The sequence below is a fragment of the Acipenser ruthenus genome, chromosome 18 (genome assembly GCF_902713425.1).
Source record: "Acipenser ruthenus chromosome 18, fAciRut3.2 maternal haplotype, whole genome shotgun sequence".
Lineage (NCBI taxonomy): Eukaryota > Metazoa > Chordata > Actinopteri > Acipenseriformes > Acipenseridae > Acipenser > Acipenser ruthenus.
Genome location: NC_081206.1, coordinates 15,299,825 through 15,313,107, shown reverse-complemented (window position 1 = coordinate 15,313,107; position 13,283 = coordinate 15,299,825). Strand labels below are relative to the sequence as shown.

General features: G+C 42.6%; 1 protein-coding gene across 3 annotated transcripts in view; it reads left to right on the top strand.

The window, feature by feature from the left end:
* The window catches only part of LOC117420590 (spectrin beta chain, erythrocytic-like), a 78,912-nt gene extending 67,691 nt beyond the window's left edge, over window positions 1-11,221 (top strand). For 2 of the 3 annotated variants that reach the window (XM_058991273.1, XM_058991274.1), the window contains exons 30-36: window positions 11-207; window positions 578-660; window positions 3,629-3,695; window positions 6,595-6,857; window positions 8,209-8,382; window positions 8,618-8,660; window positions 9,072-11,221. In XM_058991273.1, the coding sequence (XP_058847256.1) occupies window positions 11-207; window positions 578-660; window positions 3,629-3,695; window positions 6,595-6,857; window positions 8,209-8,382; window positions 8,618-8,660; window positions 9,072-9,263 (1,019 nt within the window). In that variant the 3' untranslated portion in view covers window positions 9,264-11,221. The remainder of the gene's footprint in view (window positions 1-10; window positions 208-577; window positions 661-3,628; window positions 3,696-6,594; window positions 6,858-8,208; window positions 8,383-8,617; window positions 8,661-9,071) is intronic. The other variant, XR_009307683.1, reaches the window with a different exon arrangement.
* Window positions 11,222-13,283: the final 2,062 nt, after the last annotated feature.

The following is a 13,283-nucleotide window of genomic DNA, read 5'->3' as shown; positions in this document are numbered from 1 at the left end:
CCCCCCACAGTGCTGGAGGTCTGTCAGTTCTCCAGGGATGCCTCAGTGGCTGAGGCCTGGCTGATCGCACAGGAGCCCTACGTTGCCAGTCGAGATTATGGCCAAACTGTGGCGGAAGTGGAGAAATTACTGAAAAGACACGAAGCGTTCGAAAAGTCAACGGCAACCTGGGAGGAAAGATTAGCGGCACTGGAGAGGCTGACAACAGTAAGGAAAGCAATGTGCTGTTTCTGAAACTAAACCTATAGTGCACCAAAGGGAATTACGTTATCCATTTAAAGCCTACAACTACAGTATTTATTGTACAGAACTAGCTGCAACACGGTGAGTGTCCAGCAGATGGTATATGTACTCAAGTGCCCACTTTACTGAATTGAAATTACCTTAAAATTCTGTGTTTGTTGCACCACCCATTTAGACAAATTATGTGCAATATATATTTTATGGATTTAATGTGCATCTATTTATATTTTGCTAAGTGCGATGCAGCCACTGTATACACACCTCTCTCTCGGATGTTCTGTGTGTTTATAACTCTGCTGTGCGGGCTGTACTCACTGTGGCTTCCTGTGTGCAGCTGGAGTTGCTGGAGGTTCGTAAACAGCAGCAGGCAGTCCAGCAGATGATGAGGGATCAGGCTGAGGAGCAGCGAGGAGTGAGGTGAGCCCAGGACTTTACAAACTGAACTCAAAAACAACCCAGTCACTGAGCATGCACTGAAGAGAAGCTCCTCTTACAAACTGAACTCAAACACAACCCAGTCACTGAGCATGCACTGAAGAGAAGCTCCTCTCTTACAAACTGAACTCAAACACAACCCAGTCACTGAGCATGCACTGAAGAGAAGCTCCTCTTACAAACTGAACTCAAACACAACCCAGTCACTGAGCATGCACTGAAGAGAAGCTCCTCTCTTACAACCTGAACTCAAACACAACCCAGTCACTGAGCATGCACTGAAGAGAAGCTCCTCTTACAAACTGAACTCAAACACAACCCAGTCACTGAGCATGCACTAAAGAGAAGCTCCTCTCTTACAAACTGAACTCAAACACAACCCAGTCACTGAGCATGCACTGAAGAGAAGCTCCTCTTACAAACTGAACTCAAACACAACCCAGTCACTGAGCATGCACTGAAGAGAAGCTCCTCTTACAAACTGAACTCAAACACAACCCAGTCACTGAGCATGCACTGAAGAGAAGCTCCTCTCTTACAAACTGAACTCAAACACAACCCAGTCACTGAGCATGCACTGAAGAGAAGCTCCTCTTACAAACTGAACTCAAACACAACCCAGTCACTGAGCATGCACTGAAGAGAAGCTCCTCTCTTACAACCTGAACTCAAACACAACCCAGTCACTGAGCATGCACTGAAGAGAAGCTCCTCTCTTACAACCTGAACTCAAACACAACCCAGTCACTGAGCATGCACTGAAGAGAAGCTCCTCTTACAAACTGAACTCAAACACAACCCAGTCACTGAGCATGCACTGAAGAGAAGCTCCTCTTACAAACTGAACTCAAACACAACCCAGTCACTGAGCATGCACTGAAGAGAAGCTCCTCTCTTACAAACTGAACTCAAACACAACCCAGTCACTGAGCATGCACTGAAGAGAAGCTCCTCTTACAAACTGAACTCAAACACAACCCAGTCACTGAGCATGCACTGAAGAGAAGCTCCTCTCTTACAAACTGAACTCAAACACAACCCAGTCACTGAGCATGCACTGAAGAGAAGCTCCTCTTACAAACTGAACTCAAACACAACCCAGTCACTGAGCATGCACTGAAGAGAAGCTCCTCTTACAAACTGAACTCAAACACAACCCAGTCACTGAGCATGCACTGAAGAGAAGCTCCTCTCTTACAAACTGAACTCAAACACAACCCAGTCACTGAGCATGCACTGAAGAGAAGCTCCTCTTACAAACTGAACTCAAACACAACCCAGTCACTGAGCATGCACTGAAGAGAAGCTCCTCTCTTACAACCTGAACTCAAACACAACCCAGTCACTGAGCATGCACTGAAGAGAAGCTCCTCTCTTACAACCTGAACTCAAACACAACCCAGTCACTGAGCATGCACTGAAGAGAAGCTCCTCTTACAAACTGAACTCAAACACAACCCAGTCACTGAGCATGCACTGAAGAGAAGCTCCTCTCTTACAACCTGAACTCAAACACAACCCAGTCACTGAGCATGCACTGAAGAGAAGCTCCTCTTACAAACTGAACTCAAACACAACCCAGTCACTGAGCATGCACTGAAGAGAAGCTCCTCTCTTACAAACTGAACTCAAACACAACCCAGTCACTGAGCATGCACTGAAGAGAAGCTCCTCTCTTACAAACTGAACTCAAACACAACCCAGTCACTGAGCATGCACTGAAGAGAAGCTCCTCTTACAAACTGAACTCAAACACAACCCAGTCACTGAGCATGCACTGAAGAGAAGCTCCTCTTACAAACTGAACTCAAACACAACCCAGTCACTGAGCATGCACTGAAGAGAAGCTCCTCTCTTACAACCTGAACTCAAACACAACCCAGTCACTGAGCATGCACTGAAGAGAAGCTCCTCTCTTACAACCTGAACTCAAACACAACCCAGTCACTGAGCATGCACTGAAGAGAAGCTCCTCTTACAAACTGAACTCAAACACAACCCAGTCACTGAGCATGCACTGAAGAGAAGCTCCTCTTACAAACTGAACTCAAACACAACCCAGTCACTGAGCATGCACTGAAGAGAAGCTCCTCTTACAAACTGAACTCAAACACAACCCAGTCACTGAGCATGCACTGAAGAGAAGCTCCTCTCTTACAACCTGAACTCAAACACAACCCAGTCACTGAGCATGCACTGAAGAGAAGCTCCTCTTACTAACTGAACTCAAACACAACCCAGTCACTGAGCATGCACTGAAGAGAAGCTCCTCTTACAAACTGAACTCAAACACAACCCAGTCACTGAGCATGCACTGAAGAGAAGCTCCTCTTACAAACTGAACTCAAACACAACCCAGTCACTGAGCATGCACTGAAGAGAAGCTCCTCTTACAAACTGAACTCAAACACAACCCAGTCACTGAGCATGCACTGAAGAGAAGCCCCTCTTACAAACTGAACTCAAACACAACCTAGTCACTGAGCATGCACTGAAGAGAAGCTCCTCTTACAAACTGAACTCAAACACAACCCAGTCACTGAGCTTGCACTGAAGAGAAGCTCCTCTCCTTTTTTTGTTGGTATTTCTTGTATTTTTCATTCTTGTTGGAGGCATTGATTGATATCGTTCTACACAGGTGTCCCAAGTTGGAATCAAACCCTTCCCCTTGAAAATGTATAAATCCTAAAAGAAACTAAATGAATGAAATCTTTTTCACTTGGGTCAGTGCAAGTGACAGATTCTCCAGTATATTTTATTTTGACAATGTTATCTCAGTCATGGGAACTTGTTCACCCAAAGTGCACTGGAGAGAACAGTTGTGTATACAGGAGGTGCAGGGCTGTACAAGTTAGCTTGTATTGTGAGTAGACAGTCTTATACCATGTGAATTATACCAGCTGTACGTTACTGTATACAAAGGGTTAATCCAAACCGTGTTTGTCGACAGGCGGGACGACTCGAGGGATATCACTGGAGACTCATCCCACTTCCACACCGCAGAAGAACAAACTCTGGTCAGTTTTAAAGCAGAACAGATTTTCCTCTAAGATGTTAATGTAATTATTCAAAACAGTAGAGCACAGTGTCTTTTTTATGGTACAGTAAAACCTGTTATCTGGCAGTGATAAGAACTGGAAAACTGACAAACTATTTGAAAACTGTATGACAGCACATATAATACAAGTACTGTCCAGGCATAGGATTACTTTATTTTAATTTGACTTTCATTATGTAAACAAGGATTTTACTGTGCAGTAGATGTATCACAGTCACGGACATGTGTGTAGGTACGCAACATTTCTAAGTTAATTATAAACTTAGAAAGAAAAACCACGTGACTCTGTGCTGGACTGCACAGTCAGGTTTACATTGGTTCTAGGCAGACAAATCATACCTACTTCCAGAATAGACAGGCACTGGATTGAGAGGGGATCACAGGGTTACTGTACCACTTTTTGTGCTGTCTGTTAGATATTTTGAAATAAAAGTGGATTTTTTCAGTGGCCTGTAGGAATTACCAGGGCAGGAAAAGGCACTTTTCAAGGTCTTTTTGTGAAAGTATTCTTCTTGTTGTTTCAATAACCTTCATATCATAATCTATTTTAGCCATCATATCCTGGTGACTTTCATAACTAAACCATACACCCTGCAACACCCAGGCCCCTAGTGGATATAAGAGAGAACACATTTATTCGGTTCCACTCTTGAGATTAGATTAGACATGATTCTGAGAGCTCTATTTTGGCCACAGGGGTGCTTTGAAGTTTTAAAAAATCTAAGCAAGAAGAAGAACACATCAATTAAGATAACCCTGACATTTCACACTGTGAGAGATAGCTGGGAACAACAGAGATAAACAGGATAACAGGCCTTTCTATGATCAGTAAATACGTTGTGTGTAGAGGATCTTTTATTTTAAAGGAGATGTCATCTTGTGCCACTAGGGATGTGCCTACATGCATACAATGTATAAACTGATTATAAACCACAAAACCAAAGATTGTACCCAGGAACTAGCAATAAACAGAAATGTTATTTTCTTAACTTTAGAATTATGCACAGGATTCCATAATTCATACGCAGGATATGATGTAATGGGATTTTGACACAGCTGTGATGTTGATTGGTTGAATACTGTGTTTGGAAAGCCAGGCAACCTGAACAAGTCTGTTACAGTAAGACGTGTGTTTGAGGCTTGCTTTATATTTGTGTGGATATTTGCAGTGCACGCTCTACATTTCTGTATGAATTTTGCTGAATCAGTGCTTACGGGAATCGCACAGTTCGGTCAGCTCTTTGATATCAATGCATATAAACATGTTATCCACTTCCTGCAGTGCACTGAAGTAGAAAGTGTTTTTCATAGGAGTCTACGTGCAGTTCCTCATGCGCACTGTGACAATTCTGGCCACTGATTTATATGAATTCAAATGGAAAGTCATACAGGAAAGAACTGCTTAGATAATTATATGTGATTTGTCAACTTAGCCTAGATCGGTGATGCACAAGGTTGGGTGCGGAGAGTCAATAAGGGGGGCGCGACTATGACTAAAGGGGAAGTTCTGTAAAAAAAAAATACATTTTAAAGGATAGAACATTTGAAATAAATACATAAATGACAGCTAATTAGTCCAAGTTTTTACCTTTTCAAATGAGGCGTTGACGATCACTCTAGGATTTGAAGAACCGGAGAAATGATGTTTGAAGTGGCGAGTGTCAGTGAAACTGCAGTGAACAGAGACGAAACAGCAGCTTCCATGTGTGGGGAGACAAGGGTATAAAAAAGCACTAATGTTTTAACAGGTGTTTTTTTACCGGATTTAATGTAAATCGCATATATTTTCCTAGATTTAACCACAAAAATGTCCAGATTTGGCTAAATATATAAATGTTAACAAACACATCCTTAAAAAGTCTAAGGCAGCCTCAATGGGTGTGGACTTGCATGTCAGCTTCAGATATACCGATACCTGGCAAAATAATTTTCTTTTTTTTGGGGGGGGGGGGGGGGGGGGGCGCAACAAAATGTATGCTAAGAAAAGAGTCTGTCTTATAAAAAGTCTGCACACCACTGGCCTAGATAGAGACCGTGATAAGGCAAAACTGACACTGGGATAAGGGTGACCACCTTTTCAAACTGTATATTTGATAACAGTATTTCAAAATGAAATATCAACTTAGTATTTTGTTTGCTGTCGCCAAAGCAGATCAGTGTGAGGCTGTTGGGGAACATGTGTTGTGTGTGTAAAAAGTCACATGATAGTGGGACTATATCGTTTTATGTCTTAGATTGGCTATCCAATGTGTCAATCATTTTGGGGGTGCAAGGCATTGCAAAATGATGCGGCAGGGGCGGGGCTTTGCGCCAAACAGATATGCTATGGTTTCACTGTAAACGGTAAGATTACACTGTGTCTAGGAATCAGATTCCGTACCGAAGTCATTGGGACCGGGACTTGATCTTTACATTTAGGGACTGTCCCGTCCAATTAGGGACAGGTGGTCATCCTAATTGGGATTGATGTCCAGATAATTAAATTAAATCTGATTAACCCCTAAGGTTCACAAGGAATTGAGCGGTTGTTCAAACGGTTTCTTCTTAAAATACATTTGAGAGTGACTCAAGTATCACGAGGAAACTGACCATTTGGATGACCAGATCCAACCTGTCAGTACATTTTAAACCCTGTTTTGTGCACCTCGTTTGACCTAAAGGGTTAAAATTAAAGACACTTCTAAAAACAAATCATTGTTCAAAACCAATACTGAAGCTGCAGATACAGTATTACATAGGATTTACTTGTTACAATATCTCCTTGACACAAGTTCTATACCAACGAGTAAAGCTAATAAACCGGATCTTGATTATGATTTGATTATAAACTTTTGTTTTACTATTTATGTCAATGCCAGGTGTCGGGGGTTGAAGAGAAGCCCGATCTATTAAATGGCACAGAGTTTTCGGAAGACACCTCTTTTGAAAGAACGGATAAGTCGGAGCTGGACGAGAGCTCGGGACAGAGACCTTCCCAGGCCCTGCTGCTGCCTGCCCTGACTGAGACTGAGAGAGCAGCGACACTCCCCACCCCGACCCAGCGACACCAGGCCGTGCAGCTAGAGGGAGCCCTGGTGCGCAAGCATGATCTCGAGGGGCCCGACAAGAGAGCCTCCAACAGGTAGCCAGGTCCATGCAGAGACACTGCCCAACACACCACTGCCTTCAGAGACACTGCCCAACACACCACTGCCTTCAGAGACACTGCCCAACACACCACTGCCTTCAGAGACACTGCCCAACATGACAGCGCCTAGAGTCTTTTCTCTTGAGAATAAAATACCATGACCCATACTTTAAAACACTCAATAGTGGTGAACTTAGTAATGCAATCTGGTAAAGGCACTCCACATGGACATGGAGTACAGGATGCACCCTATAGCCCAGATGCTGCCGGTTTAACCCAGGCGGGGTTGGGTTTAGGTCGGCCAGGGTGTCCTTGGTTCACCGCGCACCAGCGACCCCTGTAGTCTGGCCGGGTGCCTGCGGGCTTGCCTGTAAGCTGCCCGGAGCTGCGTTGTCCTCCGACGCTGTAGCTCTGAGGTGGCTGCATGGTGAGTCCGCAGTTTGAAAAGAAGCGGTCGGCTGACGGCACACGCTTCAGAGGACAGAGTGTGTTCGTCTTCGCCGCTCCCGAGTCAGCACAGGGGTGCTAGCGGTGAGCTGAGCTTAAAAATAATAATTGGATATTCTAAATTGGGAGAAAATAATACAAAATAATTGGCGACCTACTAAATAAAAAAAAAAAACTTAAATAAATTCCATGAAGACATTTAAGACTTACAGTCTTTACCATCACAAAACTACCTAAATGCCAACATCAGATCATTAGGAAATTAGGAATTTCTGTTCTGATGGGAAAGAAGCATATATTCATCAGAATATATCGAAAATTGTTCTCAAAGGGTTAACCAGGAAAAACTTCCAAGAATTTTGTCTGAATTTACTTCAATTTTTAGATTTAACATTTAGCATATACCATTTTTTTTTTAAATGTTAAAGATAAAAAATGATAATAAACCTCTGTTTTGTGGTGTGTGATCACGTGATGGTGTTGTGTGATAAATACTGAAATAACTGCATAGCCCAAATGAAAGTCTGAAAAACAAGGTATTCAGAGCAAAGCGACAGTGATAATGTGACTTGTGCTAATAAGAGGTAAAACAATGGATTAGAAACCTGGATTAGATAACACTACTCTAACACCAAGAGAATATCAAGTGCCCTGAAATACAGAACTGTTGTACTCTGCATTAGTGAGTTTTGAATATGTTAGTTATGGGATGCATAATACGTTTAAATAGTTTAATCCATGATAATAATGACCATGTCAGCTTGACTGTAAATCATCACTTCATAATCCATGATAATAATGACCATGTCATCTTGACTGTAAATCATCACTTCATAATCCATGATAATAATGACCATGCCGCTTGCACAGAACTGTAAATCATCACTACTTCTTGTAGGTCTTGGAACAACATCTACTGTGTGTTGAAACCTGAGGAACTTTCCTGCTATAAAGATGCTAAGAATTTAAGCTACGGCATCACCTACCACGGTGAAGACCCTCTCTCACTCAAAAATGCAGCGTGTGAAATCCTAACCAACTACAAGAAGAAGAAGCATGTCTTCAGACTGCGGTGAGAATCGGCTCTCATTTCAATGCGTCTTTACTCCGTAATCTTAGAAAATGTGAAGAGGTTAAGCGACAATATTAAAACAGTTGAGAGCAACTTGATGACAATTGCTTGAAATTGTCGACATCTTGCTTCAGCAGCTGCAGTACCTGCAGGTGGCTGTCTTTCATGTCCTTCAGTTTCCCTTTAACAAGAATAAGCTGTTGGGTAATTTCTCATGACTCTTTTTTTGTTACAGACTTCACGATGGCAGTGAGTACCTCTTCCAGGCCAAAGACGAGGTGAGTTGCTGCTTCAACCAAAATCAGAAGCTGATTTAACACAAGCAGAAGAGTGGGAAACTCCATAAGTACAACTGAATGTGAAAACTGATCAATAAATAAAAAGCTGTTCAGTTCTCTGCAGCATGTTAACAGGGGGCCCTGTGATTCTCAACTCTATGCTTCAATTAACCTTTGTTTTTTTTGTACAAACAAGTTGTGAGCATCAACGCAGTCTCTGTGTTAGTTCTTATCAACCCTACTAACTAATTAATTCCTCAGTGCAGCTTGTATAACGTAGGTGATTTAAGAAAAGTGGTAATACACGCACAGGTCTGAAAATATCACCTTCCAAGTGAGACCTTGCATGCAGATTGTGAAGAATGAATGATGCTCCGGTTCTGATGTCTAGCTTGTGTTGTGTGTGACCAGGAGGAGTTACAGAGCTGGGTGCAGGCTGTACAGAATGCGATTCCACAGCAGGGGGAGTCCCAGGGTCCCAGCACAGAGGGAAGGGCACACAGCCTGCCCACCCAGCCCTCCACCTCAGCCAGCAGAGACAGCAGCGGAGGCAAAAAGGACAAAGAGAAGAGATTCAGCAACCCCTTCGCAAAGAAGAAATAGAGAGAGAGAACCAGACACCACAGCTTCTGGTGGCTTTTTGAAAACACCAAAAAGGACATTTATAACAGAAGGTGCACATAATAAAATATGAAGAGCTTTTTTATTTTGTATTTGAAAAGGTTTGTCAGATGAACAACATATCTTTTATTATTAAGGTTTATGATTTAAAATGGAGATAGTAGACATGCAGTACGAACACTGGACACCTTGCAGTGCACTTGTTGCTGTTTGAAGGTTAATGTGTGGAGGTTCAGTTCACAAAAAAGCAACAACCAAAGATTGTTTATTAGAAGAGTTTTTTATTATTATTAAAAGTGACTGCATGTGTTATAGCTCTAAGCAAAGATTGGTTACGTACAGTATTTTTCTTTTTTTAATTATATTACTAATTTTGCCTTATTCATTTTAAAGAGAAATAAATGGTTGTAACAGCAATACTGTACAATAAGCACAGAAATCGAAACCAGAAGTCTATGCAGTTTTGGCATGTCGTGGCTAATATTGTAAATGTTGGTCTTGGCCTCACTGAGATGCAATTTTCTTGCAAAGTGTTTCCATTCAGATGCAGCTTGGTTTGTTTTCAAGGAGTTGTACAGTGCTGTGTAGAGCAGGGGTCTCCCATGCTGATCCTGAGGGCCGCTGTCCCTCCTGGTTTTTGTTCCAGCTCTACCCTAAATGACTTAATTTGGAGCAATTAAGTGCTTATTAGAAGCTTAATTGGTCTAAGTAATTAATTTAGGGTACAGTTGGAACAGAACCCAGGAGGGACAGCGGCCCTCCAGAACCAGGATTGGATACCCCTGGTGTAGAATATTAAAGGGGTTTGGGAAAACATGCCTATGGATATTCTTGGTTAGGCAGTCATTGTAAAGAATTTCCAAAATCACCCTCTAATGTAACGTTTATTTTCTGGATGTTTTTGAAGGGGCATTTCTGGATTTTATTTTTACAACACAGCATTTCAGATAGAACAAGAACATTGTTTTGCAGGTTACAATTTATTCCTCAAATTAAGCAATATTATGTTAGCATTTTCATTCTAATATGTTAACCACAAAAGAATAACAGCACTCATAATTAAACAAAACTACTAGAGTACATTGTATTTCAAAGAACACAAAAATGGTGCTAGCTATTGAATTGCATGGAGTAGTTTTAGAAGCAGTAGTTTCACAAGGGGCACAATTACTCCGGCTGTAGTCTGTGACTGAATGCAACTTCTATATGTAAAGACTGAGCTATACAGAATAAGAGAGAATGAGGAGGTAGAGAAGGTGTATGCAAAGAGGGAAGCACAAGTATCGGACCATGAACAATACATGGCAGGAACTCTGAAGATTGGAGTTGTGTTGCAATGCAGTACCCCGGATCTGGAAGAGATATGAATACAGAAATCACACAAATAAAGACGTTGTTCCCAAGTCCTGGATTTTGAAAACTGGACAAATACAATATATAGGTACTTACAGGAGAGACATTTTTATTATAGAGGTATATCACTATATTTATATTATATTATTAAATACATATTTGACTCATGATTAAAAACAACAATGTTTTGTTTTTAATATAACTTGATGAACCACATAGAAATTCAAACCAGGGATTCAGAGCCAGGGGGACTGTACCTTAATGGTGTACATCAGAATGCCACTGTTTCTTGTTTGTAAAGTACCACGCCTGCCTTAGTGTTGCTGGCACTGTTCTACTCAGCAGGTTGCCTTTGGCGTCTAATCTTTGTTTTGTGATGTATCCCCGTTTCTTTAGCATTGTTTACAAGTGTTGTTACATGCGTACCTGTGTTTGATTTGTTACAGCATTTTTTTCTTTTTGCAGTTTTCTCTCAAATATAAAGCTACAAATACTTGTTTTGCCATTCATCCTCTTTTTTCCCCCCTTTTATGTATTTTTTGTTGTTGCTAACATTTAAAACCTAATAAAAGCAACTGTTTGGAGAACAGTGACTGTTCAATCAACTTCATTGGAAGCAGAGCATAATTTAACTTCAAAAATAAATTTAAAAAAATGACATTTTGTTTAATAAATCCTAATACAATAGACCGAGGCAATTTCAGTTTTAAATCCTAAATGGATCCAAGTACTGCTGCTGTTGAAATCAATTTTCACAGACAACACCAAAGCAAATCAAATGTACTGTTAAGAGGTTTGGTTTTCTTAAGCTTGGTACACAAACATACCAATTCTAGTTTAGCAGAGTCCCCAGTAATGAGCTCCATAATACCCCCTTCCTGTGTTACAGGTTAGAGGACCCCACATGGTTTGTTTTCCTATTCTAATATTTGGGTAAGAAAAAGTTAAGGATTCTGGGTCATATGCTGACTGTGTCATTGGCACAGCATGCTTTACACGACTGGGTAATGGGCAGTGGAGATACAGGATAGTTCAGCTGAGGTCTGTATTTTGGGCAGTGGAGATACAGCCCATTTCAGCTAAGGTCTGTGTTTTGGGCAGTGGAGATACAGCCCAGTTCAGTTGAGGTCTGTGTTTTGGGCAGTGGAGATACAGCCCAGTTCAGTTGAGGTCTGTGTTTTGGGCAGTGGAGATACAGCCCAGTTCAGTTGAGGTCTGTGTTTTGGGCAGTGGAGATACAGCCCAGTTCAGTTGAGGTCTGTGTTTTGGGCAGTGGAGATACAGGATAGTTCAGTTGAGGTCTGTGTTTTGGGCAGTGGAGATACAGCCCAGTTCAGTTGAGGTCTGTGTTTTGGGCAGTGGAGATACAGCCCAGTTCAGTTGAGGTCTGTGTTTTGGGCAGTGGAGATACAGCCCAGTTCAGTTGAGGTCTGTGTTTTGGGCAGTGGAGATACAGCCCAGTTCAGCTGAGGTCTGTGTTTTGGGCAGTGGAGATACAGCCCAGTTCAGTTGAGGTCTGTGTTTTGGGCAGTGGAGATACAGCCCAGTTCAGCTGAGGTCTGTGTTTTGGGCAGTGGAGATACAGCCCAGTTCAGTTGAGGTCTGTGTTTTGGGCAGTGGAGATACAGCCCAGTTCAGTTGAGGTCTGTGTTTTGGGCAGTGGAGATACAGCCCAGTTCAGTTGAGGTCTGTGTTTTGGGTAGTGGAGATACAGCCCATTTCAGCTGAGGTCTGTGTTTTGGGCAGTGGAGACACAGCTCATTTCAGCTGAGGTCTGTGTTTTGGGCAGTGGAGATACAGCTCATTTCAGCTGAGGTCTGTGTTTTGGGCAGTGGAGATACAGCCCATTTCAGCTGAGGTCTGTGTTTTGGGCGGTGGAGATACAGCCCATTTCAGCTGAGGTCTGTGTTTTGGGCGGTGGAGATACAGCCCATTTCAGTTGAGGTCTGTGTTTTGGGCAGTGGAGATACAGCCCATTTCAGTTGAGGTCTGTGTTTTGGGCAGTGGAGATACAGCCCAGTTCAGTTGAGGTCTGTGTTTTGGGCAGTGGAGATACAGGATAGTTCAGTTGAGGTCTGTGTTTTGGGCAGTGGAGATACAGCCCAGTTCAGTTGAGGTCTGTGTTTTGGGCAGTGGAGATACAGCCCAGTTCAGTTGAGGTATGTGTTTTGGGCAGTGGAGATACAGCCCAGTTCAGTTGAGGTCTGTGTTTTGGGCAGTGGAGATACAGCCCAGTTCAGTTGAGGTCTGTGTTTTGGGCAGTGGAGATACAGCCTATTTCAGCTGAGGTCTGTGTTTTGGGCAGTGGAGATACAGCTCATTTCAGCTGAGGTCTGTGTTTTGGGCAGTGGAGATACAGCCCATTTCAGCTGAGGTCTGTGTTTTGGGCAGTGGAGATACAGCTCATTTCAGTTGAGGTCTGTGTTTTGGGCGGTGGAGATACAGCTCATTTCAGCTGAGGTCTGTGTTTTGGGCAGTGGAGATACAGCCCAGTTCAGTTGAGGTCTGTGTTTTGGGGAGTGGAGATACAGCCCAGTTCAGTTGAGGTCTGTGTTTTGGGGAGTGGAGATACAGCCCAGTTCAGTTGAGGTCTGTGTTTTGGGGAGTGGAGATACAGCCCAGTTCAGTTGAGGTCTGTGTTTTGGGGAG